This window comes from Ochlerotatus camptorhynchus, unplaced genomic scaffold (assembly GCF_037179485.1).
Source record: "Ochlerotatus camptorhynchus isolate MF236.1 unplaced genomic scaffold, CSIRO-AGI_Acam_v1.1 ptg000099l, whole genome shotgun sequence".
Lineage (NCBI taxonomy): Eukaryota > Metazoa > Arthropoda > Insecta > Diptera > Culicidae > Ochlerotatus > Ochlerotatus camptorhynchus.
The window spans coordinates 2781534-2808514 of NW_027040589.1; the positions used below are offsets into that span (position 1 = coordinate 2781534).

Consider the following 26981-nt stretch of genomic DNA (forward strand, 5'->3'; position numbering starts at 1 on the left):
TCCTGCGATGGTCAAATTTACATTAGGAACAAAAGATAGGGCAGGCTATTCTAAGAAAGTCGAGCTACATTTAAAAGTTTGCTATGTAGAATGACTGAATAATGTGCATCAGCTTAAAATCCTTCAGCCTAACGTACTTCAGCACATGACCCAGCACCGAATAATCAATGAAGGCAAAAAGCTTATCATAGGGGTTTTCGGCCAGAATCTAATATCGGTTTTTCTCGTTTCCCAAGAGTTTTTCCTCAGTTATTCTTGCCTATTATTTAGGCCTATTCTACCAAACGTGTAACTCTCTGTCACTAGTGAGATGACAATAGTCACTTCGCGTGAGGTGACTCTCCATTTGATCTGCACGGAGATTCACATCACTATTGAGTGACTTTTGTCACCTCACTAGTTCAACTTGTTTATCGCAAGAGGCCCCGGTACGATGGGTGGCTTACCGATCGGTCAACTGTAAGGCCTGAATTTATAAAAAATTCACTCGCTGCAGAGTGAGTTTCGGTGTGCTCAGGGGTTCCCGCTTGACTGGGTATGCAGATGAACCAACTACAATCGACCTACACAGGCGAAGCATATCTGAATCACGCTTTAAATATATGAATATATTTGCAAATCTGAAACTAGGGGTTGATGTAATAGATTGTTGACCAAATTATGGACAAGTAAGTAGTCGTAATAATTGTGCTACACAGATTTCCAGATTCCAATCCAAGAAGATTTCAAACGAGCTGGTGGCATTTTTTTCCGTCATCGATTAGACTACGACTTTGTTTCTGAACACCTGAATCAGTATTTCATCGAGTCAGAATCTTGTGGAACGGTCAAGTTTGCTTGAACACCGTATAGGTTTGAAAATGAAAATTTAATCACAATCTCAAATGTCAGTATAACTTCAGGGTTGCCAAACTCATGGGATATTGACATCTTTATTGGTACACTTTGGCACGTTCGACACAGCAGGAAGCACAGCTAAATCACTCGGCACATATCGAGGTGTGCAGAGTTGAACACCCCTTGTTCTGTGTGCACTTTACCATGTTTCAAATTCAAACTCCTAGAATTTAATTATGGTTCCCATGTCTGAGATTTAACTGATGATGAAATGTTCAGAATCTAAAAAAAAACTAGATACGAAATTCATGGAATTACCTAGCTCTGAGCATTTTCTTAAGTTTGAGATGCTTACATTTATGGCATCCGGACGCTATGTTATTTCATTACAAAAAGCATGAACAAAGGATCATTGCTTGTTCAAATTCAGTAAGCTTTTAAGGCTCCCCCAATCGAGGTCCCAATCATTGCAATGAAATAAATATAATCAAATTTATTGTTTCATTATTAAAATAAAAGCAATGGTCACAGAAAAAATGTACCGTAAAACGGGGTATCTTTGATAATGCGGGTAACTTTGATAGTATAATATAAATATAAAATTTACTCGCTGTGCTTTTTCCAAATTAGAAACATTGGTTCCATATTGTACCTTAGGGTATTTCGTTTATAGTTTTTATATAGTATGTGTTACATATTTTACATACATATTAAAAAAAACAATTTTCTTGTTTTTTGCCTTACTTTTTCACTCAAACCATCACTTATGAAATTTATTTCTGATATAGGCATCACAAATTCAATGTTGTATTATTATTGATTTAGAAATTTAATGATTATATACTCATTCAAAGTTTCATATTTAAAGAACTAAATTGTTTGAGTTTCACTCAGTTTTTATCCTACATTCATCTAACATTATCAAAGTAATTCCAAATCAAAAAAATTCGGTCACAAAACTAAAAAATGCAATGCAAATGCTTTAACTTTCGTTCAACATATTACTAACGAATTAGCTCTTGGATCCTCAGTACTTGTTTTAAAAATTTAAAATTTGAAAAACATTCATTTCTGTAAAAATTATTTAGAATATATTTTAAAAAAAACTATCAATGTTACCCCTTTTTACGATACCCAAAAACAAGCATCTTCGCGAGTTTTTATTAAACCGTAGTTTAGCAAAATTGAAGAAAAATCAACAGGCCCCCCTAGATAAATTTTCCAGCTACGCCAATGATAACTAGCATAGTTATAATGTTCGAGTAGGGTAGAGCACAAATGCCGAGACTCAGTTAACAAATAAGACTTTGCTGAGATATTAGCTAACAAATAGATATTTTGCAGAGATATCAGCAAAAGTAAATGCCGAGATAATCGGCTGTTGGAGATTTTACCGAGCTAGATTAAGTGTGTAGAGAATCAGCGGAGACGAACCAGCGATCGGCTGAAAGTCTCCTTAATAAAGATAACAAACTAACTAACTAAATAGAGAATGGTCTTAGAAGAGGGTAGGTAGATAGTTCCGTTAGAGTACGGCTGAATGAAAATTGAGTAGAAGTTGAAAATGATCAAAGGGCTATAAATGCGACAGTGCAAGTCAAACGCACATTCTTTGCCTAACTCGTACGATGTACGCGGAGATTTGAAGTACCTGTTGCCTCTTCTAAGACCATTCTCTAGCTAATAAATTATCACACTAAAGCTTCATGTTAGATAGCATTTCCAACCAACTCTGAAAATCGCAAACTTCGCGTATGAAATAACATAAAACATAGAGCTTCCATTTCCCTGTGGTTTCCACCATCCCGGGATTCGGGAAATATTTATTTGATATCCTGGGAAATCCCGGGATCCCGGGAAGATGGAATTTTTTTTTAATACTCGTATGTTTCATCTCCTTCGAAGAAAGATTAAAAAATTAAGATTCCTTCAATACTAGGGAGACCAGATTAAAAAAAATCTTCATTTTGAAGACATTTAAAACTTTGTGAAGCTATTTTTTTCATGTAGACAATTTGAAGACATCTCATGATTTGTGAAGTTGTTTCAAGACATGCGGAAGCTGAAGCAGGCTTCCGATGGATTTTTTTTAAATTGTAAGCTGGTAAATGAAGTTTTTTTTGTTAAATAAATGAAGTTTTTGACTTCATATTTTAAGCTTCTTCCTGAATATGTTGAATATGAATAATGTAACCAAAATCGGATAGTTCAGAATAAAACTTGATCCAATTGACGATTGATACACGACTTCACTGAAATATTCGATTAGCTGGAGATCTTTTGAATACTTTCTGACCAACGTATAGTTTTGGGAGAATATTCTCACAATAATACTTGATCAACCTGAAGCCTTGAAAAATATCCAGAGGACTTTATTGTGATCTACGATCAGCTTACTTACCTTACCAATCAGGCTAAGGCCTTGTTGTCCTCTGCTGTCCGAAGAAGTCGTCTCCACTCTACTCGACCCAGCCTCGTAGTCTGCTAAGGGTCCGCAGGACACCTTCTACTTGGTCGATCCACCTTGCCCGCTGCGCGCCTCTTCTTCTTGTTCCTGTTGGGTCACTTTCTAGAACCATTTTCACTGGGTTGTCGTGCGGCATTCTTACGACGTGCCCAGCCCACCATAGTCACCCAATTTTTGCAATGTGGACGATGGATGGTTCTCCCAGCAGCTGGTGCAATTCGTGGTTCATTCGCCTCCTCCACGTTCCGTCATCCATCTGTACTCCACCGTAGATGGTACGCAACACCTTCCGTTCGAAAACACCAAGGGCGCGTTGGTCCTCCACGAGCATAGTCCAGGTCTCGTTGCCATAGAGGACCACTGGTCTAATCAGTGTCTTGTAGACAGTCAACTTCGTGCGGCGGCGAATTTTATTCGACCGGAGCGTCCTCCGGAGTCCAAAGTAGGCACGATTATCTGCCATAATGCGTCTTTGAATTTCTCTGCTGGTATCATTTTCGGCGGTCACCAGTGAGCCCAAATACACGAACTCATCGACCATCTCGATTTCGTCACCGTCAATCTGAACTCGGGGTGCGAGGCTAACATTGTCTTCCTTAGAACCTCTTGTTTTCATGTATTTTGTCTTTGATGCGTTGATGGCAAGTCCAATCCGTCTAGCTTCAGCCTTCAGTCTGATGTACGTTTCCGCCATCGTCTCAAAGTTCCGTGCCATGATATCAATGTCATCGGCGAAGCCAAGAAGCTGGATGGACTTCCTGAAGATCGCGCCACTCGTATCTATCCCAGCTCTTCTGATCACACCTTCTAACGCGATGTTGAATAGCAGACACGAAAGTCCATCACCCTGCCGTAACCCCCTTCGAGATTCAAAGGGACTCGAGAGTGTCCCCGATACTCGAACAACGCACATCACTCGATCCATCGTCGCCTTGACCAATCGCGTCAGTTTGTCCGGAAATCCGTACTCGTGCATAGCTGATCTCGATCGATTGTGTCGTATGCGGATTTGAAATCGATGAACAAATGATGTGTGGGCACGTTGTATTCGCGGCATTTCTGCAGAACCTGCCGAATCGCGAAAATTTGGTCCGTGGTAGCGCGGGCACCCATGAATCCCGCCTGGTATTGCCCCACGAACTCTCTTGCAAATGGCGGCAGGCGGCGGCATAGAATTTGGAACAGTACCTTGTAGGCGGCGCTCAGCAGTGTGATCGCGCGGTAGTTGCAGCAAACCAACTTGTCGCCCTTTTTGTAGATTGGGCATACGACACCTTCCATCCACTCCTCCCGTAATATCTCCTCCTCCCAAATCCTGGCAATTACCCAGTGCAGCGCTCTAGCCAGTGCTTCACCACCGTATTTTAATAGCTCACTTGGTAGTTGATCTACACCAGTTGCTTTGTTGTTCTTCAGCCGACCGATCTCCTCCTCAACTTCTTGAAGATCATAGGGCCGGTAGCCTGTCGTCTTCTGCGCGTGCTCCAAGGTATGTTGCCGTGCCACCTTCGTTTTCTGCTGCTTCACCGTTGAGGTGCTCGTCATAGTACTGCTTCCACCTCTCAATCACCTCACACTCGTTCATGAGAAGGTTATCGTCCAAGTCCTTGCACATATCGGCTTGCGGCACGTAGCCTTAGCATCTCGTAGAACTTCCGTGTGTCGTTTACGCGGTACAGATTTTCCATCGCCTCACGATCTCGGTCTTCCTGCTGACGCTTCTTTCTTCGGAAAACCGAGTTTTATCTGTATCGCTCCACATTCAATCTCGTGCGGTGTTGCAGCATTCTCGCCCGTGCTGCATTCTTCTCCTCTACTAACAGTTTGCATTCGCCGTCAAACCAGTCATTTTTTCGGTCCGGGATCGCAGTACCTAGTGCCGCTGCAGCAGTACTACCTATGGCCTACCTACCAAGAGAAGCTGCGCCAAGCTTCTCTTCCGTGGGTAGTGCAACTTCCAGTCCTGCGCGTAGTCCTGGGCAACTCCGGCGTCCCGTAGTTGCTCAATGTTGGGTCGCGGCGTTCGACTTCGACGTGTGTTATGCACCGTCGAGAGTTTTGAGCGCATGCATACTGCAACTAGGTAGTGGTCCGAATCTATGTTCGCACTGCGGTACGTGCGGACGTTGATAATGTCGGAGAAGAATTTCCCGTCGATTAGAACGTGATCGATTTGGTTTTCTGTGTGTTGGTCAGGTGATCTCCAGGTGGCTTTGTGGATATCCTTGTGGGGGAAAAAGGTACTTCGAACTACCATACCCCGAGAGGCTGCAAAGTTCACGCATCGTTGGCCGTTGTCGTTCGATACGGCATGCAGGCTGTTTGGCCCGATTGCCGGTCTAGACATTGCCTCCCGTCCTACCTGAGCGTTCATGTCGCCGATGACGATTTTAACGTCCCATTGTGAACAGCCGTCGTACACCTGTGTCGTGACCGGACCGAGGTTTCCAGCCTCGGTCACGGCTACACGAATCTCGGCTGCTATGCTTCACTGCAGCTGATGCTGTTCCTGCTGCTGCTGCTACTGCTGCTGCTCGTCCGTCGTCTTCAACGTTTTCACCGGACCGAGGTTTCCAGCCTCGGTCACGGCTACTATGCCGCTGATGTTGTTCCTGCTGCTGCTGCTGCTACTGCTACTGCTGCTCGTCCGTCGTCTTCAACGTTTTCACCGGACCGAGGTTTCCAGCCTCGGTCACGGCTACTATGCCGCTGATGTTGTTCCTGCGGCTGCTGCTACTGCTGCTACTGCTACTGCTGCTACTGCTACTGCTGCTACTGCTACTGCTGCTACTGCTACTGCTACTACTGCTGCTGCTCGTCCCTCGTTTTCAACGTTCGTCACAAGAATGTCCTTTGCAAGCTTAGGTATCCCATATTTATACCCAAAGCATGTTCCCCCTTTTACACAGCGCTGATAGCTGTCTCGGGATTTGCGCTCACAAAGCAATGATCGTTAGATTTTATTCACATTCACGCTTATTTGGGTGTAATCAAATTAAGCGTTTAATTACTTGACTTAATTTTAATTTTTTTTAAGCATTATTATTTCACACCAATTCTATCTACCACAACCTGCTCCAGCTGCGCATAGACCTTTTTGACGTTTAATCGTCTTTCTCTATCTAGCACACAGAGATGAATGGATGGTTTGTTTTCCCACTAATCTGTTTCCCTCTTGCTCGCACTCCTTGAATTTAAATGGTGCATTAGTGTGCGCCGATTAAACGTCAAAAAGCTCTATAGAACGCTTCTTTCTCGTCGTCGGGTCTCCCTTCGTGTGGGCAGTGCACGTTGATGATGCTGTAGTTGAAGAAACGGCCCTGAATCCTCAACTTGCCCATCCTCGCGTTGATCGGCTGCCAACCAATCACGCGTTGGCGCATCTTACCCAGCACTACAAAGCCGTTTCCCAGCTCGTTGGTGGTGCCACAGCTCTGGTAGAAAGTAGCCGCTCGATGCCCGCTTTTCCATACCTTTTGTCCCGTCCAGTAAAGTTCCTGCAGTGCTACGACTTCGAAGTTGCGTGGTTGAAGTTCGTCATAGATTAACCTATCGCAACCCGGGAAGCCGAACGATTTGCAGTTCCATGTTCCGAGTTTCCAATCGTAGTCCTTATTTCGTTGCGTAGGTCTGTGCCGATTGTTCCGATCCGTATTTCTTTCTTCGGTATTTGCAACTTTGTTTTTTTTCCAGGGCGGCTTGTTGGGCCTGCCCCAACCCCCTGTCTCGCCGGGGGACCATCGTGCACAGCTCTGTTTAGAGTTCCACGCTGGCACTAGGACGGTGATCAGCCGCTCCTAACATGGAGAACAGACGCCGTTTTGAGCCGCACCTCCATGGTGAACAGACGCTCGGGTTTGGTGAAGCATTTCCTCTATCACCGTACTATGGTTACCGCGCCAGTGTTCGCGTCGCACCTCTTCACTTTGCTATTGTCGGATATGGTTAGTTAATACATCCCAAGTAACCAAAAGTTCTGATAAAGGCTATTTTTGGTTTAAGCAGCTTGGTTGGTGGTGGTCTATAGAATTCTAAGCAGCCTCGTTTTTAAGTCGTTATAAGAACTTGAAAGTTCCGGTATCATAATTGAAGAGCATTCTAAGCAGCTTCTGGCGGAACTTGAACGGAACTTTTAGAAAATAAATTAAAACAGGTTTTTGTCCTCTACACCAATTCTATGTTTAGTTCGCACTTTTATGAAAGTTATTTCTAAAGGCAGGTATTAATGTGTATTGATTTATCAGCATTAGTAGTAGAAGTGGAGCTGCGTGAAGAATTAAACCCAGTCCTTCTGCGTGAGAGCCCCAACACGAACCGCTGCGTCATCTGGGATATAATAAAGTGAGCTGTTGCCCCGCCTACTGTTGGAGTTTTCAGTGCCAGCTGACTGACTTGAATACGAAACACAACACCTTGATGAATTTTAAATTGGTGTTTGCCCGCACAACACCTTGATGAATTTTAAATTGGTGTATTCCAACACAGTGGTTAGCGTTCGTAGATCGCATGCCGAATAAACGGGTTCGAATCCAGGAAATTACTTTTTATTTTTTTTTATGTTTGGATAGAATGTTAATGCACTGCATAAATATAAGAATTATGATTTATTCGAGCCACTGATCATTTAAAATTTACGTACATTAAATTTTGTTACTAATAAAGACTTGTGTGGATTGCTTCATGTGGCTAGAAAGTTCTGTCGGAACTTTATTTGAACTTTATGGAACTTGAAAGTTCTGTCGGGACTTTATTCGAACTTTATGGAACTTTAAAGTTCTGTTGGAACTTTAAGGAACTTGAAGGTTCGGTCGGAACTTTATTTGAACTTTACGGAACTTGGAAGTGATTTTAATCGTTGAATGCGGAAATTTTGGTTACTTGGGATAGCACCATTTCCAAAGCGAATGCTACTTCAAGAACTAAAATTGGCCTAAAATCAATCGAGAGATCCCTGGAAGCAAATAAAAAGCGCCCGTTTCCTCTCATACTCGACTTCGTTTGCTTTTTCTGCAGAACGGGAATCGGAGAGAGTCATGGCAAGTGTCCTTTTTGAGCCCTACCGGAACATTAGAGAGCTCTGTTTACCAGCAATGAACTGTTACGCTTATAACGAGCGGCTGCACACACGGCTTGCTGACTCGTTAAGCAGGTCTTAATGCTAACACTAGCCACCCAATTTTCCGATTGACTAATTAACGCTGAGAGCTAAATATCGAAATTTTAAACCATCGGTAATTAATACTCTTGCGTTGAACTTTGATGTATCAACAAATCAGTATTTCAATTAATTGAAGGAGCATTGGCAGCTGTTATAATTGAACAAACAAAATTTGATAAACAGTTTAGATTCCGACAGCCATTTTCAACCAATCACTTTATAAATTGACTTGTTTATTGTGTTATGAACTTTTCCCAGTGAAACCCAACGCTAACCATATTTCACTTTGTTCAAATCCATTATCCAGGGCCTGCAGCCAGTTCTACGTGGAAGATCATTGTTTATCAACTGTCAATCACTCACAATTCATTTCCTTTGAAAAACCACCACCCACCCAGGCCCGAGCCCAGGCCATTGTATTGCAAAAAGGTAATCAATCCTAATGGAGTGAAAATAGCGTCAGATTGATTCTAATGAGGTCAGCTTCCGCTCGACTTTCATTTTGCCGTAAGAATCCATCAGAATTTGAAACATCAACAGAAGCTTCCAGATCCATTTTGTCAATGTCACTATCGCTGGTATGCATTCATCTGCAGTCCGGTTTCGGTAAAGGAAGTTTATTTTAGGACCAAGCAAGCATTCATTTTCCTCGAACGTCTGAGATCATTTTTTTTTTCTGATAGCATCTCTGCTGCTTTCAATGAAACCGTCCGTTTTGCTTTTGCTATATACGGAACGAAAGAGCTTTCAGTTACTCCACCAACCATCGTCAACCCTTTGACCTCCACCTCCTCCTAGTTCTCAGTCTGCACGAGTGCACGAGATTGGTGTGAAATTTCATCGCCATCGTCGGCTCCATTCTCCTGTCTGTTTGGGAAAATTGTAGTAGGAGGAATACACGGCCGTTGAGTCGGACTCCTGTTTGAATTTCATTTACTCAAACTCGAAAAAAACCTAGGTCACTCCTAGACTGAGTAAAATTTTACTCAAATATTATTAAAAGTCACTGAGTACCTTTTCAACTCATGCTGGCAACACTTCCCGTGCGACCTTATGCCTCCAGGAATAGACAGAAATTCCAAATTTAGCACCAATTCAGTTCCTCCCCCATTAACCGAACCGGTACAGGAGGAAGTGCATCGTAAAAGCAGGATTTGTATCGAAAAAGTTATACCTAAGCGCTACACGAAAATAAATAAAAACGGAGCACCTTCCATCTACCGTCCGGACTGCGCAGGTTGTTATAATAATATTTCCCTAGTTGTTCGCTAGCGAACGCTAGAAACCCGTGCTCTTTTCTGGATGGTGCTCACCAATCTCCTTCGGGCTGCGGGTAGATTCAATTTGCTATCTCCATTAAGACAACTTCCGGTTGCTGTTTTATTTTATTTTTATTCAGAGCACATTTCCGCGTACCCTTCATATCGTTCCCTTTACTTGAATATGTATTCTCAGTTCTATGTGAAACTGCACCAGCCGCAGAAGATGCTATTGAATGAAGAATAATGTTGAGGAGGGGGAGAGAGAAAGAGTTTCTTTTCATGAAATTTCTGACCTGGAAGATATAGAACCATTCGAAATATAAGTAACGGGAAATATTGACCAAGCAAGGTTATTTGAAAGCTTCCGGGAAAATTGAAAGATAACAGACCCAAGCATATTGGATCAGATGGGACACTGTGCTTATGGATTCAATTTTTATACGAAATACAATGCTTTGCAGAATTCACCTAGGAGCTGTGGTAGCAGATTGCGTGTCCCTGCAAGTTGTGAGAGCACTTGAGTTTTTTTTTGTGTGAAGATAATTATGAAGGCCACATCAAGGGGCGAGACAACTAAGATATATTTGAAAGCATCATCTAATATTTCTAAATATCAACGAAAATATTGAAGTATTTCTCAAAACTAATGGTGTATTCACGTGTGTGCATTAACGGAGCGGAGCTAAATTTGCAATGCCACGGGAGAAACAACTAGTACTTTTCTCCCTCTCGTACCTTCGCTAAATCTCGCCCCGTGCGTGAAATATCGCTCAGGACGGAATCCACCATAATAGATGTAAAACTGATGAAATAGGAAGCCTTGAGAAGTAGACGTTAGCGTCTACAAAAAGATCGGGGGCGACTCCGGCGTTCAAATCTCACACCCACAAATGACCCAAGAGCGTTGAAGTGTCTATTTAAAAAAAATCGCCAATTCCAAACTAGTACATCTACTAATAATTTTACCAAGAAAGACAAGATACTCTCTGTGAATGAAAATTTCCCGAGCAAGCTGATTATCAATAGGACTAGTAAGACCTAAGCTGAAATTATGGGAACTATCGAATGGCTCATCAAGTTTCTGAGCTTTTCCAAATCTGTGATCAAAATTTTACCGGCTTCTTTAAAACACTGGAATAGGCTTTTGAGTTTTTTTTTTTCAAAATTGTTTGAGCTTCGAAATTAGTCTGGATCTTGGGTCTAATTTAGAAACATTATTTTCAAAATGATGTTATCTCAAGGCAGAGATTCGTTTTTGACGTATGACTACGTCTGTAATTTCTATATGGGGGTACACTTTGTGAAACCCGAAAATGGAACATGTAACGAAATTATGAAAGTTTTGAACGTTAACAACTCAGCTGCCCCTGGACCGATTTCAATAATTTTTCGCCAATCGATTGGAAATTATTAACAATGTTTTTGACTGTTGATTGTTAACAAAAAATTATTGAAAAATGGTATCGAAATAACCACTAATTACGTACATGCATATGCTGCTTCCCCAACACAGTCATCAGAGAATCGTTAGTAGACGAAACAAGTCGAAGTGGCATTTGCCTCCGATCTTCGGGCGTGTGCAAATAGGGAGGATGCAATTGTGTAACATTTTGCACACTCATCGCCATATTCAGAACTAAACGCCCTCAACGACCACACAAAATGCTCTCCAGAGTTGTAATCTTGTAACCGCACTTGGAAGCAGAGGTGCAAGTGATTTTGATCGATTGTCTTCATCGACTATCTGTTTCGTTAATAACTCGACGGTAAACACATTCATTGATACGTTTGTTGTTCTGGATGATAGAAGAGCATAGCAGAAATAGTGTGAAATAGGTCAGTGAAGCTATGGGCATCCGAAAAGGAAATCAATGAAGAGAATTGACGTTCACCCCTCTGCTTCTAAGCCCTTTAATTCAGTCCCCAAGTAACAATTTCCAGTTGAAGAAACGCTTTCGTTTTGATTTTGTTCAGCTGCATGTTGAATAATAATTGCACAATGTGTTCACCACAACTTTTATAAAACCCTTGTTTACACTGGTTTGGAGAACCTATACAACTGCAACAAAAAGGTGTTGTCTAACGTATTCAGTAAAACGTTTACCCAAAATCAATTTCTTGTTGAAGAAACGCTTCAATTATGATTTTATTCAACTGCATGCTGAATAATAACTGTACAATTTGTTTATTACAACTTCTGTAAAACTCTTGTTTACACTGGTTTGGAGAACCTGTTCAACTACAGCATTATATGTATACGCGGTATAGGAGTAGAAGCAACCTTTATACAACGTTTATAGGTACATATTTAAACTCAAGCTTTATTATTTTGGTGAAAGCTCTTATACAACGTTTGTAGACACTTCTTGACAGCTGCTTTGAAATTTAGTAGAGAGGAAACCTGAGAAGCGTTTGTTGCACTCTTTTATGACTCCTAAATAATCATTGTACAGCAAGCGGTGAAAAGCGTTTATAGCACTTTTTAATGACTCCTTAACAACCGGATAGAAGCAACTTTTATACAACGTTTATAGATACATATTTAAACTCAAGCTTTATTATTTTGGTGAAAGCTCTTATACAACGTTTGTAGACACTTCCTGACAGCTGCTTCGAAATGTATTAGAGATTGAACCTGAGAGGCGTTTGTTACACTCTTTTATGACTCCTAAATAATCACTATACAGCAAGCGGTGAAAAGCGTTTATAGCACTTTTCAATGACTCCTTAATAACAGTTGTGTAAGTACTCACAATATTCACAGATTAAAATTAGTTTAACAATTGTCGTGGTACGCCAAAATAATTGCTTGTACAGTTTTTATTAATTTAACTTATTTGTGCACATTGAAAAAATATGTAATTATGCCATAATTCACATTCTGTGATCATCGAGGAAATAGTAACAAGCATCTGTTTAATCTTTGATTGATATTCTTTCAATTAATCTCTCTAATCATTAATTCAGAGAATTTATCTAGAAATGTTATCGTTGATTATATGATATATGTCTTAAATTAATGTTTGCATTTATTAATAACACCTATATATAATTTACCTCTACTCCAACCGAGGGTTTCTCGAAGCAAGATTCGAACTCATGATCCCGGATTGCCAGCCGCTTCTGTTTCCATCTGCTCTATTCTTGAATACATATTTTGATCATATGAGAGAAGTATATGAAGCTCATCTTGAGTGACTTCTCTTGCAGTCGAATAATCATTGCCTTATGGTCATATAAACGTGCCTATCACTTGTGCTATTTTTAGCAACAAAATTGTGGTTGGTGGTTGGTCGAACGTAAACAATCATTTAAGAGTGCTCCAAGCAGCTTTTGAAGCTTTTAACCAAATGGCAATACAACTACATTCTTGTTCAACTTTGGAAGCTATTATTCAACGTTTGATCAACTCAGGTGTTGTATAAGAGCTCCCAATGGTTTATTTTGATGCGTTTATTCCACGTACTATATAGCTCTAGTAAATCAGTTTAACAAAGGTGCTATAAAAGTTATCGTAGGTCTTATAAAGCATATAGTTAAACCGAACGTAAACAATCATTTAAGAGTGCTCCAAGCAGCTTTTGAAGCTTCTAACCAAAAAGGCAATACAACTACATTCTTGTACAACTCTGGAAGCTATTATTCAACGTTTGATCAACTCAGGTGTTTTATAAGAGCTCTCAATTGTTTATTGGGTCGTCGTTATAGCAATGAAATTAGCATCGCTATTAAAATACGGTGGTGAAGCACTGGATAGAGCACTGCACTGGGTAATTGCCAATATTTGGGAGGAGGAGATATTACCAGAGGAGTGGATGGAAGGTGTCGTATGTCCAATATACAAAAAGGGCGACAATTTGGATTGCTGCAACTACCGCGTGATCCTACTGCTGAGCGCCGCCTACAAGGTACTCTCCCAAATTCTATGCCGTCTGTTACCATTTGCAAGAGAGTTCGTGGGGCAATACCAGGCGGGATTCATGGGTGTCCGCGCTACCGCGGACCAAATTTCTCAGGTTCTGCAGAAATGCCACGAATACAACGTGCCCACACATCATTTGTTCATCGATTTCAAATCCGCATCGATCGAGATCAGCTATGGCAGATTATGCACGAGTACGGATTTCCGGATAAACTGACGCGATTGGTCAAGGAGACGATGGATCAAGTGATGTGCGCAGTGCTGCAAAATCTCGACAATACACGGGATATTGACAATTTTGCTTTGGTCACTCATTTGAGCTAACAGTCACAGTCAAGGCAAACCATGTCAATTGTCAATGACAATGCACAGTGGTCCAGAATGCAGATTCAAAATCAAAAATCTAACTTTTTTGTTTGAATAAATTAAGGTATACATTTTTCGGCAAAGTTATACCTAGCTGAGCTAGTTTCAAGCAACTTTGTTGAAAACATCTTTTTTGTATCTCTTAAATTGGCCGGAATAACTTTGTAGAAGAGACTTTTAGTCTAAAGTTTCAATTTCAGTCTCAAAACATATGATTCCACCTAAATCTGCATACTGGACCACTGTGCAGTGATGTGTAGATTTGTTTTAACTAAATTTGTAACGAAATTAGATGACTTGAGCAACACAATTACACGGAGCCGTTAAAGTAAACAAGCATCTACGTCCTGAACTACTTGGATAACAATAATGTGATACAGAATGCACGAAATTACACTTTTTGTTACCAGGTGAATCTTTGTCATTGACGAAAAATTAATGATATTTTGCCGAAGGTTTTTTTGAGAATAAAGTCTGTCAGTGACTATGTGATGAACAATATTGTCAATATCGCGCAAAAGTCTGTCAATGACAATGACAAATCTCAGCACTGGATGTGCGTTGTTTGAGTATCGGGGATACTCTCGAGTCCCTTTGAATCTCGAAGGGGGTTACGGCAAGGTGATGGACTTTCGTGTCTGCTGTTTAACATCGCGTTAGAAGGTGTGATCAGAAGAGCTGGGATAGACACGAGTGGCACGATCTTCAGGAAGTCCATCCAGCTTCTTGGCTTCGCCGATGACATTGACATCATGGCACGGAACTTTGAGATGATGGCGGAAACGTACATCAGACTGAAGGCTGAAGCTAGACGGATTGGACTTGCCATCAACGCATCAAAGACAAAATACATGAAAGGAAAAAGTTCTAGGGAAGACAATGTTAGCCTCCCACCCCTAATTCTGATCTACGGTTACGAAATCGAGGTGGTCGATGAGTTCGTGTATTTGGACTCACTGGTGACCGTCGAAAATGATACCAGCAGAGAAATTCAAAGACGCATTATGGCAGGGAATCGTGCCTACTTTGAACTCCGGAGGAAGCTCCGGTCGAATAAAATTCGCCGCCGCACGTAGTTGACTGTCTACAAGCCGCTGATTAGTCCTCTACGGCCACGAGACCTGGACTATGCTCGTGGAGGACCAACGCGCCCTTGGTGTTTTCGAACGGAAGGTGTTGCGTACCATCTACGGTGGAGTACAGATGGATGACGGCACGAGGAGGAGACGAATGAACCACGAATTGCACCAGCTGCTGGGAGAACCATCCATCGTCCACATTGCAAAAATTGGGCGACTACGGTGGGCTGGGCACGTCGTAAGAATGCCGCACAACGACCCAGTGAAAATGGTTCTAGAAAGCGACCCCACAGGAACAAGAAGAAGAGGCGCGCAGCGGGCAAGGTGAATCAACCAAGTAGAAGGCAACCCGCGGACTCTTCGCAGACTACGAGGCTGGCGAAGTGTAGCCATGGGTCGAGTTGAGTGGAGACGACTTCTTCGGAGAGCAGAGGACAACTAGGCCTTAGCATGTTTGGTAAGGTAAGTATGATAAAAATTTAAACATTCTACGAGTGACGCTTTTGCGAGTTTGAGTAAACGGTACTCAAATATGAGTTGGTCTCATTTGCCGTGAAGTTTGTTTTGATTGGAGGATTGGCTGCACGCTATTTCTAAACAACCCAAATTTGAGTAGGATCTACTCATATCCTACACTACACTAAATTGAACAAACAAAGTTGGAACTGACAAGATGACAAATGAACAACTTTGTTCGGATTCAGGTCGATGTTTTCCATTCGTCATCTTGTTAGCCTAAACATTGTTTACCTAACCCGACTTTTGTCGAATGTGAGTAGATCCTTCTCAAATTTGGGTTGCTTAGAAATAGCGTGTGTACCGTGGCGACCCCTCCGTTCACGCTAAGATTAACATTTTGCCTACGGGATTTTTCAGTGGAGTAAAAGGATAAAAAACCGAACCGCTGTGGTTCACAAAATTCGACATTTGCTTATGGCATTTTCCTATAGGAGTGAATAGCTGCAGAGTCATCGTCAACAAAGTTATCAAATAAAGTTCGTAGGCCATTATTAGGAACACGTCTCAAAATTATGTCTCTCAATTTTATTCCTACCACATTCATAATTAATGGATTGTTGTTAATGTTGATTTATATTATTTATTTATTATAAAAATATTTTTTATACTTAAGATAACTCTTAAGACCTCCCTTTTCTTTGGTAAACATAATACTTTCATGTTTTCTTAACACTGTAGTTTATTTAAATGCACCCATCGCTGTTTCTTGTCTATCCTTCAGTGATTTCTTAAATGAGGGGGAGAGGTAGCTCATCGATTCTTCCGGTTCGCCTCTTAGCATCGTGCTATAAGGTACCAGGCGATAACCAGGGTAGTTGATCGATAGCTCGATGACGTCATTTCGTTGGCGTCTGCAATGGGGAATTCTCATAGCAGGCGTTAACGATGGGACGTTGTCGAGTTGTCGAGCAACTATCGTGGTAACTCACCGATTACCTGTCGATCTGCCAAATTTGGAAAGACGTCTGCATTGAATTGTCTCATATAATAATATTCCGCCCACTATATCACAAGAAATTGCGAGTAGCTGAGTGGAATGGAGATAAGTTAAGCATTGGGTACAGGACCAAGTCTCCCCTGGGTGGTGCCAGAAGATGAGCGCAATAGAATCATCAAGTTGCCATAAGGCACGGAATGAGACTATTGCATGGCTGGGTAGTCAAAGTCTTCCATTCGTTAGTCATTTCAGGTTGATTAAAACAGGTTTAGGTAGGCGTTGGCCAGATTTGGATTTTTCAGATGTAATCCTGGATAGGACCCTGTCTTGAACGTCGCGTGAAAGTGGAACTTAATGAAGGCCTAAGTACTTTTTCGTAGTTTTTAGTTTTCGGATTTGAAAGATCGTCGGTTACAGTGGCCTGCTTACTGAGCAGAAAAACGCGGTCCCAGGTCCTTACATATCAAAGAGATTTATGGTAAAATCGCGTATTTTGCGAAACTCGTTGTTGTCGTTGGTTCCGGGTTTGAATGGATACACAAATTTGAGCAACGGTATTATGTGATATGAGGGGCTCGGTGGCCTTAGAGCAACCGTTTTTGCTTACTGAGCAGAACATCATGAGTCTAATCTCAGGCCCATCCACATTCAAGATTCGGCAATCGTTTTATTTGTTAATATGACTACATGGTAATAACAGCAACTCGGTGATTAAAAAGGTGCTCGTCTACCTAGTGGCAAACGTTTTTGCTTACTGAGCAGAAGACCGTGGGTTTAGTCCCAATCTCCTTCGCGTTATATGATGGGTAGGACATCAATTCAGCTTATCGTTTACCAAAACGAACCCTGCTGCAAACCCAACCCTCTTATCCAACATCCCAGTGATTCCTCGTGGAAGTGCAGAGGTGTTCTCGGCTTCCATCAAAGCGAGTGTCATGTCAACACAATCCTTCCCATTCCTTTCTTGACCTGTGTTCGGGCGCGGCCGGCGCTGGTATTGCCTAATTTAAGATCACCAGTTTTTACACATTGAGGATGTCTATTGGTTCTCTGTGTAATTACAGCTGATCTGGCAGTAACAGAGTAGCAACCGTGGGCGGTCAATCAAGCTCAAGCTCAAGCTATCCTTCAGTGATTTTTTGTATTGAGAATGGGATATTTACCATTTCAACTTGCCCCCTTATACTCATTTTGATTTGGCGCATAGGGTGTAAACATGTGGGGCAAGTTGAAATGCTTGAAATTTAGAAGATATTTTTTGTAACTTCATTTGTAACCGGGTTTTTCTACATCATTTCCATCATTTTCTACAAAATGGGTAAAATACATAAAATTCAACTTTTTTGGAAACATTGAAGCAATGCGTAAAAAATGTGTGTTGGAGATTTCATATAACATTAAAACAATCAAAGCTTAGGACCACGCTAAGCTGTTTGTAACTACTTGAGTTGACAGTTAATATTTATAGTGTTAAAAATAATCACAGCAATAACCCACGCATACAGTTACGGCTTCCGTTTCTTACCCCAGTGTACCTTACATGAATTTAAATTTTGAGAGGATCATCTGGACCCAATTTGGAGCTGTTTTGAGCAACTGTGGAGTGAAAATTACAAATTTTGCATCACTCTAATGAGCATACTACTTTGGAACCTATATGCGTCCATTAATCCCTCAACGAGTGAACTTTTGCTCTCACTTACTACGACCGGTTAGTTTCATCCACCCCGAAAAACTCATTCATTACTTTCATACAGCCCCTACCAACACGGACCAGGCCATAAATTTCCCACTCCGCATTCAACGATCCAACGACCGTAAAAATTCCTCACCATTTTGGCCACGACTTGTTTGCTCATTAGTTTTGCCCTCTTTGCCTCGCATCCCTCGCTGCATCTACCGTTCCCACTGCACAAAAAATAACTGACCCTGCACAAGTGCGCTCGATGGAATCAATTTACTCGGAGCCGTGTTTTTGGAAGGCAGCGTTGAACTTTTCCATTAATTATGAATGTGGTAGGAATAAAGTTGATATTTGTGAGCACCGCGTAAATCAACTCCGAGAAGATGTGTTTCTTTTACGAGCTATGAAAATTTGAAAATTTTAGCGGGTAGTAAATCATTTCAGATCTATATTGTGCGAAAATTGTGTTTCATTTTCAAACATGATAACACGTCAAACTGACGACTCGAAAATAAAGATTTTCGTGACACCGCACTTTCCTAAGCCAAAACAGCTGTCGCTACAAGCATTAGAGCCGGAAACCGCATTTGAACATCATTTACGATTGCAATCACACAACAAACAGAAACGAACGAAAAGCACCGGCTCTGCCTGTCACTCAAAACGGTATTTAGTCAAATGATCAAGCACTTGCTAATCCTAACAAGTTGTCCGTGCTGCACGCACCTATCTCTTAGTCTGATCTGTATCTATGTCTTGATGTTTATCTAGTTTCAAATTTTCTACACCGGGAATTGTTTGACGGGTGTCAAAGACTCACCTCCCTCCACCATCGTCCCGCCCCCCCTCCTCACCTCCTGTGAAGATCACGCGTCGTAACGTCGTAAAATCGTTTTCCCGCGACTGTCTGGCTGGCCGGGTGGGAAGCAGGTCTAGTCGTTGAAATGCGGTCACCATGCGGTGTGTCGTCGTCGTCGTCGTTGGTCGGGAAAGTCGATTTCTTGCACGGCTTCATGACGTCACCAGTTCGCGAATGAAAGGCAGGCAGTGGCCAAAAAAACGACCCTACTATCTTTATGTGAAACTCGGTAGCCCTCTACGATTCATTCCGGCAAATGGGGTTGTAGTGGTTGGCTGGCCGCCAAACAGTCTCCCGAGTTTTCCCGCGGTTGCTGATTCAATTTATTTTAGTTTTCGTGCTCTTATGATGAAGGGAAGTTGGATGATGGGTGTAAATAGAGCAGACCGATAGATGGTTTGGTAGATGGTAAAAATGTGGAGTATATCAAATTCGTTTCGCTTCAGCATTTCGGATGAAGCAGTTTATCAAACCGAGTGTTTGAGGACTGCAATGTGCGTTTGAATGAATGAGTAAATCAATGAATAGGGAGTACTATCGATCGATTACATTGGCGCACGCTGGGGCAGAAGTTGTTTGTTTCAATTCTTCGTCCAAATTTCACAGCCTACTGAAAATGAGGTATTCTAATATTTTGTTCAATACAAGAGTGTTATTAGAGGGGTAATCAACAGCGGCGCCGGTGGTGTAGTGGTAAGTGTGATTACCTCTCACCCCAGCAGGCCTGGGTTCGATCCCAGTAGGCGCCGCCGGGATGTGCTGAGGAATAACATCTCTGAAGGAAGGGAAGTAAAGCCTCCCCGGTTCTTGAGTTGATGGGTCGATAGGTAGGGTCCAGATGTGGAAGCGGCCTTCCTGGCGTCGGTAGCATTGGTGCTCAGCACGGAAAACAAGATCGACGGAAAGCCAATCAACGAAAAAAAGGGGTAATCAACTCTGCACACTGTGCCGAAACACAGCATTGTACAGTATTCGGCACCTTAGAACTTACTTAAGGGTCCTGTGCACCACCAGCGGTGCAAAGGGCCAACGTGAAAGACTTCCATCCTGTGCGGCTGCTCGCTTTTGCCTTGACCTGGGCCCAGGTCAGATTCCTATCGACTTGCTTAATTTCCTTATTGAGGCGCCACCGCCATGAGCCCCTGGGTCTGCCTCTGCTGCGATGTCCTGCCGGATTCCAAAATTTCGTTTCCGCTCCGTCGAAGTGTGTGGCCGACCCACCTCCACTTTTGCTCTCGAATTTCTGTTGCTATCGGCTTCTGATGACATCGACGATGGAGCTCGGCATTCGAGATCAAGTTGTGAGGCCACTAGGCACGAATTATATACCGCAGGCATCGGTTGATGAAGACCTGCAGCTTTTGAGTGTTCTCCGCTGATACACACCACGTCTCGCTGGCGTATAACAACACAGATTTCACGTTCGAGTTGAAAATTCGGATTTTGGTGCGTTGACTTATCTGGTAGGGTCTCCATACGTTTCGTAAACTCGCAAAGGCAGCCCTAGCCTTCTTGATTCGTGCACCTATGTCGCTCTTGGTCCCGCCGTCCGACGCTATTTGGCTGCCAAGATATTGGAAACTTTCAACCTTCTCCACTGCTTGCCCCGCTACCGTAAAGTTGGAAGGGTTGCCCGTGCTGATATCCAACGATTTGGTCTTGTTGACGTTGATGGTGAGACCCGCCGCAGAGGAGCGTTCGGCTAGGCCATTAAGCTTACTCTGCATATCAGAGCGCCGTTGTGCTAGTAGAGCAACATCATCAGCCAAATCGAAGTCGTTGAGATGCTCCATGGTGATAGGCTACCAAAGCAGCCCACGGTTTGGTACACGGTTAATTGCACCTACCATGACCTCGTCGATTACGATGAGAAACAGTAGCGGTGATAGTATACATCCTTGTCTCACACCAGCGACTACCCGGATAGGGTCGGACAAGGCTCCGTTATGCAGAACTCTGCACGTGAAAGCCTCATACTGCGCTTCGATGAGGTTGACGATTTTATCCGGGACTCCCTTGCGTTGAAACGGCGCCCCACAGATTATCGTGATTGAGACGGTCGAAAACTTTTTCGTAGTCAATGAATACCAAATAAAGGGACTCCTGGAATTCATTGACCTGCTCCAGGATGATGCGGAGCGTGACAATATGGTCCACACAAGATCTTCCGGCACGGAATCCTGCCTGCTGCCGTCGGAGAGTCGCGTCGATCTTCTCCTGTATCCGATTCAGGATAACTTTGCACAGAACTTTGAGAACACACGTTGAAAACTAGTTGACGTTTTGCCAATCGTTGCTAAGGTTGACTTCTGTGAGTAATGTCTGCACCATGAATCTCTTATCTCTTCAAAACCAACCTACCAAAAGTTTATCATATCCGATTCGTAGCGAAAATTCCCGAAAATTTTCTCGCTTTCCCCTGCATTTTTCCTCAGCTATCCTTGCCAGTTATCGGTTTCAATTGGTATGAACTTTGATGGGAAATCCACAGGACTTTTTAGGGATGTCCATACAAGTCCCAGTCAGTGCTGAAATTTGTCATTGTCATTCATTTTTTTGTCAACGACAAAGATTTACCTGGTAACTAAATCAAGCATAACTTTTCAAAAGGACGTATGTAACATTGGATAGGAAATTAGAAATATTGGATAGCAATGTCTATATGAGATTATTAAATGCTATTTAAAAGTTAATGCTATTTTTTTTAATCTGTGTGTGCTATTAGTTGGATAAAGCGATAGCGTATAAGAGGATTGTGAAAAATGTCGAGTTTGCAAACACGGACAAGACTTTTGATAAAACAAAATCATACACCTTTTACTTGTGTACTACTCACATACACCCTGATTGATTCGTCGGTATCACACCTTGATTGTTACATACACCCTGCATGATTCGTCTATTTGACAGAAGGGTTACTTCCACTCACTTGCTATAAAAAAATGTTTTTCGGTATTATGAAATCATGATATAGTATAATGCTTATAAGTACTTGTAAGTTACAAGAAGAGGTCATGAAGTATATGTTTGACATATAAAATCTGTCAATATTGCTTTCAGTGCGTCACAATCAGAGATTTTACGACTCGTGAGCGCTCACTCTGAGTGAATGCTCACGAATTATAAGATCGCTGATTGTGACGCTTTCAAAGCGAAATTGACAGGTTTTAGCAGTCAAACACATACTTTACTCCCTCGTCTTGTTACTAACAAGTACAACATAAAGGGTGTCCACGATGAAATTGCCACACACAAAATTGATTCGCAAAATTCGAGTTTTCATCCGATTGCCATCAAATTTTCAGGGATTGAGAAATAACTATTAAACTTCATTTTACCATTTTACTCGTATTTTATTTACAGTCCATACGCAAATGCCCGCACCTTGGCCTTAACCCCGGCCATAAGATTCTGCACAAACTGTGAATCAACCGTTTTTTGCATGTAAACCCATACTTTCTTCAGTTCCTCGACTGTCTTCACTACCTTAGGTCGTTTAAGAAGGTGCTGCTTCATAATCGCCCAGTACTTCTCGATGGGGCGGAGCTCCGGAGTGTTGGGAGGGTTGAACATTTTCGGCACGAAATTGACCTTATTGTCCGCATACCACTTCAGCCCGTCCTTGGAGTAGTGGCATGAGGCCAAATCCGGCCAGAAGATTGTTGGGACGTTGTGGGCCTTCAGGAGAGGAAGCAGCCGCTTCTGGAGGCACTCTTTTATGTACACCTGTCCGTTCATCGTGTCCTGGGTCACGAAAGGTGCACTCCGCTTCCCGCACGTGCAGATGGCTTGCCAAACCAGGAATTTCTTCGCAAATTTGGATATCTTCTGAGTGCGGACATGCTCCGGAACGCTGAACTTATCCTTGGCCGTGAAAAACAGGTTGCCGGGGATCTGTTCGAAGTCGGCCTTCACATATGTTTCGTCGTCCATGATGCAGCATTCAACTTTCGTCAGCATGTTGAGGTACAACTTCCTGGCACGGGTTTTGGCGGACTTGTTCTGCTTCTCGTCGCGATTAGGGGTCTTTTGTACCTTGAACGTTCGAAGCCCAGCCTTAGTTTTGGCCTTCTGGACAAAACTTCGGCTTAGGTGCAGCTTCTTAGCCACATCCCTAACGGAGGCGTTCGGATTTCGGTTGAAGGCCCCAACTACGCGGTTGTGATTTTTGGTGTTGTACGGAATACTTTTTCCTTCACTTCTGGGCTTCCGATCGGTGGTCAAGCGTTCCTCGAACCGCTTAATCACTCGCGACACCGTGGAATTCGCGATTCCCAACGTTTTAGCGATGGAACGATGCGAGAGATCCTTGTTCTCGTGATGAGTGCGCAAGATTTTATCACGCACGAGCTGTTCTTTCGACTCCATTTCCGCGAGTTTTGATCACAGGACTTTAAATAATGCACTATGAACTAAATCCACCCAAATTTTCATTAAATTCTACCCAACGGTTAAAAAGTTAGAGCAATTTCATAGTGTGGCAATTTCATCGTGGACACCCTTTAGCGTTATTGCATCTAATGATTGCATAATTCCGAATAATATTTTTTTATAGCAAGTGAGTGGAAGCAACCCTGGTTTTCACATACGTCAAATCAGATACACCGGTTTTTGTTTTGCAGTGAAGATACGTCGGTAGCTCGAAAAGCATTGAGGAATTGTCGGTTGGTTGGTTTATATACATAACTACCCAGAGTTGTGAAATAATCGATGTTATAAGCGGAGATGAGAGGGTCACCGCATTATCTGCTGTCAGATGTTATACGTTTTGTGTTTTTCGTATTAAGAAAGCGCTGGTGAGATTTGTATCTGAAGTTCAATATTAAAGTCAAGATTAAAGTGCAATTTTATAAGCGTACTTTTGAAATAATAAACATTTTGCTCCCGCAAATACTAAAACAAATATACAAACTTGACGCATTTGCTGATTGATAGTGGTTGCTTTGTTTTTTTCACATACGACGCTTCACTGTGAGCGTATCTGCAGTTTTTGTGTTATAATCAAATTTTAACAGTTAAGTCATGTTGACAATAAAAGGGTGTATCAACACAATTTTAAAAACAATGAAATAAGGTGACATAGGGCGTTCATTAAATATATTTTCCATAATGCATTACAATTTCATTAACTCGTAGGAAAAGCATGTATTTTATATTCGGTTAGATACAAAATATCAATTTGTTTATTTTTGCGACTTACGTCCTTTTGAAAAGTTATGCTTGAAATGTGTAATTTCATGCAGAATGAAGCTTAATGTTTGCCATGAATTAGAGAAATTGAAAATGTAAACACAATCAAAATAGTTTAACTTCAGGATTACCAAACTCATGGGATATTGACACCTTGATTGATACACTTCGAAACGATCGGCACAGCTTTCGGCACGGACTTTGGCTCGGACTTCGGCACGGACTTCGGCACGGACTTCGGCACGGACTTCGGCACGGACTTCGGCACGGACTTCGGCACGAATTTTGGCACGGACTTCGGCACGGACTTCGGCACGGACTTCGGCACGGACTTCAGCACGGACTTCGGCACGGACTTCGGCACGGACTTCGGCACGGACTTCGGCACGGACTTCGGCACGGACTTCGGCACGGACTTCGGCACGGACTTCGGCACGGACTTCAACACGGACCTCGGCACTGCTAAATTTCTTGGCACAGATTTAGGTGTGCAAAGTTGAATACCCCTTGGTGTTGTTACTTCATGCGTGAGGTTTACGATTTTCAGTGTTGGGAGGAAATGTTATACTAATATAAGCACGAAGCTATAGTGCGATATTTATTACCTAGAGAAAGTTTCTGAAGAGGATAGATTGATGGATCCCGCTAGAGAACTGCAGTGTGAAAAATGAACAGAAGTTGAAATTGAGCGAAGGGCGACAATACTATTCAAATGAGCACTCCTTTCAAGGGGTAAGTGACTCAGCACAGCGTGCCGAAAGAAGGTTCGGCACAGTTTGGGCACATCCATCGGGACACCTTCGGCACAGTTTCGTTGGCATTGGATTGTTCATTAAATAAAATGGGAGCTGTTGTAGTCAAATTGATATTCGATACACTCCCTTTGATGTTCCCACCAGTGCTCGTCGTGCTCTTCCATCGATACCTTGAATTACCTTTTCCACAACTCCTCGGATCCAGGTTCTACGGTTGTTCCCATCGACTACATACACCAGTTCTCCCTCTTGGATTGGTGTCTGCTCCCCGTGCCACTTGGTACGATGATTGATGGTAGGTATGTACTCCTTCAGCCACCTCTGCCACAGCATATCGGCCAGCTCTTGGGACCGCTTGTAGTTGTACCGCAACGCTTCGGCCGAATTTGTCGGTACGTAAGCCTCTTCACGCTCTCCAGAAGGTAAACCGCGGAGGAAGTGATCTGCTGATTCCTGTGGCACATATGTGAGCGGCCGAGAATTCACCATGTCTTCAGCTTCAGCCAGCACAGTGAGTAGGATTTCGTCTGTCAATTTTATGCCATCGCGCAGATTCTTAAGTGTTTCTTTCGCCGATCTAACTAATCGCTCCCAAATGCCACCCATGTGCGGCGCTGCAGGTGGATTGAAGGTCCATCGGGTCCTGGCACCGGTGAAAACGTTTGCATACTACAGATCGAAACGACGCACCTCTTGTACCAGCTCCTTGCTGGCCGCTTGAAAATTCGTGCCGTTGCCTTAAAAGAGCTCCAGTGGTGCGGTGCACCTCTCCTGCAAATAAATCGCCTGATTGCCATCACGCATGACTGGCCGCTTAGGCTATGAGCGGCTTACATGTGGATAGCCTGGGTCGCTAGGCACGTGAACAGGCAAATCCATCTCTCCGATCGTCGTCCAACCGTGACGATTGCTGGACCGAAATAATCGATCCCCACATAGCTAAACGGACGTAGCTGTGGAGTGAGCGTTGTACAGGCAAAGGTGCCATCCTGGGAACTGCTGGTTGGCACTTGTTGATTTTGCACCACGAACAGTTCTGCATCGCCTGCAGCACTGCGGCTCAAATTTTCTGGATGTAGAAACGTTGCCTAAGTTCGTTAACCACTGTTTGGTTTGCGTGGCCGAACTCTCTATGGTAGTGAAGAAGAAGTTTAGAGATGACGTCGCGGCCCTTTGGAAGCACAATGGGGAACCGCTGCTCGAAGGCGATGAAATCTGCATGGGCCGACCGTCCTTCCATTCGAATTACCCCGAATTCATCAAGAAGAGGGGACAATCTGTATAGTGGACTCGATCGTTCAATGTTGTGCCACTTAGCTTTCGGCAGCTCACGATTCTTCAACAGCGTCTTGACTTCATCCGAAAATTCTTCTTGCTGCGCAGTTTGCCCACAGGTAGTGCTTCGCTTGTCGATGTTCTTCGAACATCAGGTGTTCGGCCGACCCAAAGACTGTGATAAACCGATCGATCTTAACGAACCGTCAACTTCAAAGGCAGTACCATCCCGCCGTAGGAAGTACTTTGTCAAATTCGCCGACATGTCCTACTGGCACTGTGATTGGATCACGGAACTGCAGTTGGATGTCTTCCATCCACTGATGTACCGTTTCTACATTCGGAATTACGACATGGGAGAACGTGCTGGACGAGGAGGATGGCCGTTACAAGCGTATTCTCAAGATGCGTGAACGTGACCGCGAGGATACGGTACTGGAGGAGAAGTTCTACTAGTATGGTGTCAAACCGGAATGACTGATGGTTAATCGGGTCATCAATCATCGGACCATGCGCCATGGGTGAACATTGTACTTTGTCAAATGACATGAACTGTCCTACGATCAAGCCACTTGGGAAGAGGATGACGACGAAATTCCAGGATACCATTTGAATTTGTATGGTTTGATAATTCTAGTGTTATCACTCAACTAAGTCATCTTAATCGTAAA

The 26981-nt window shown here is 42.9% G+C and overlaps 2 protein-coding genes across 4 annotated transcripts in view; both read right to left on the reverse strand.

The window, feature by feature from the left end:
- LOC135698974 (uncharacterized) overlaps positions 1 to 23527 on the reverse strand; it is a 330343-nt gene extending 306816 nt beyond the window's left edge. The window contains exon 1 of the mRNA XM_065219145.1: positions 22311 to 23527. Within this exon, the coding sequence (XP_065075217.1) occupies positions 22448 to 23458 (1011 nt within the window). The 5' untranslated portion in view covers positions 23459 to 23527 and the 3' untranslated portion in view covers positions 22311 to 22447. The remainder of the gene's footprint in view (positions 1 to 22310) is intronic.
- Positions 1 to 26981, reverse strand: part of GluClalpha (glycine receptor alpha 1) — a 313027-nt gene that overhangs the window by 265659 nt on the left and 20387 nt on the right. The gene's annotated exons all lie outside the window — the stretch shown is intronic.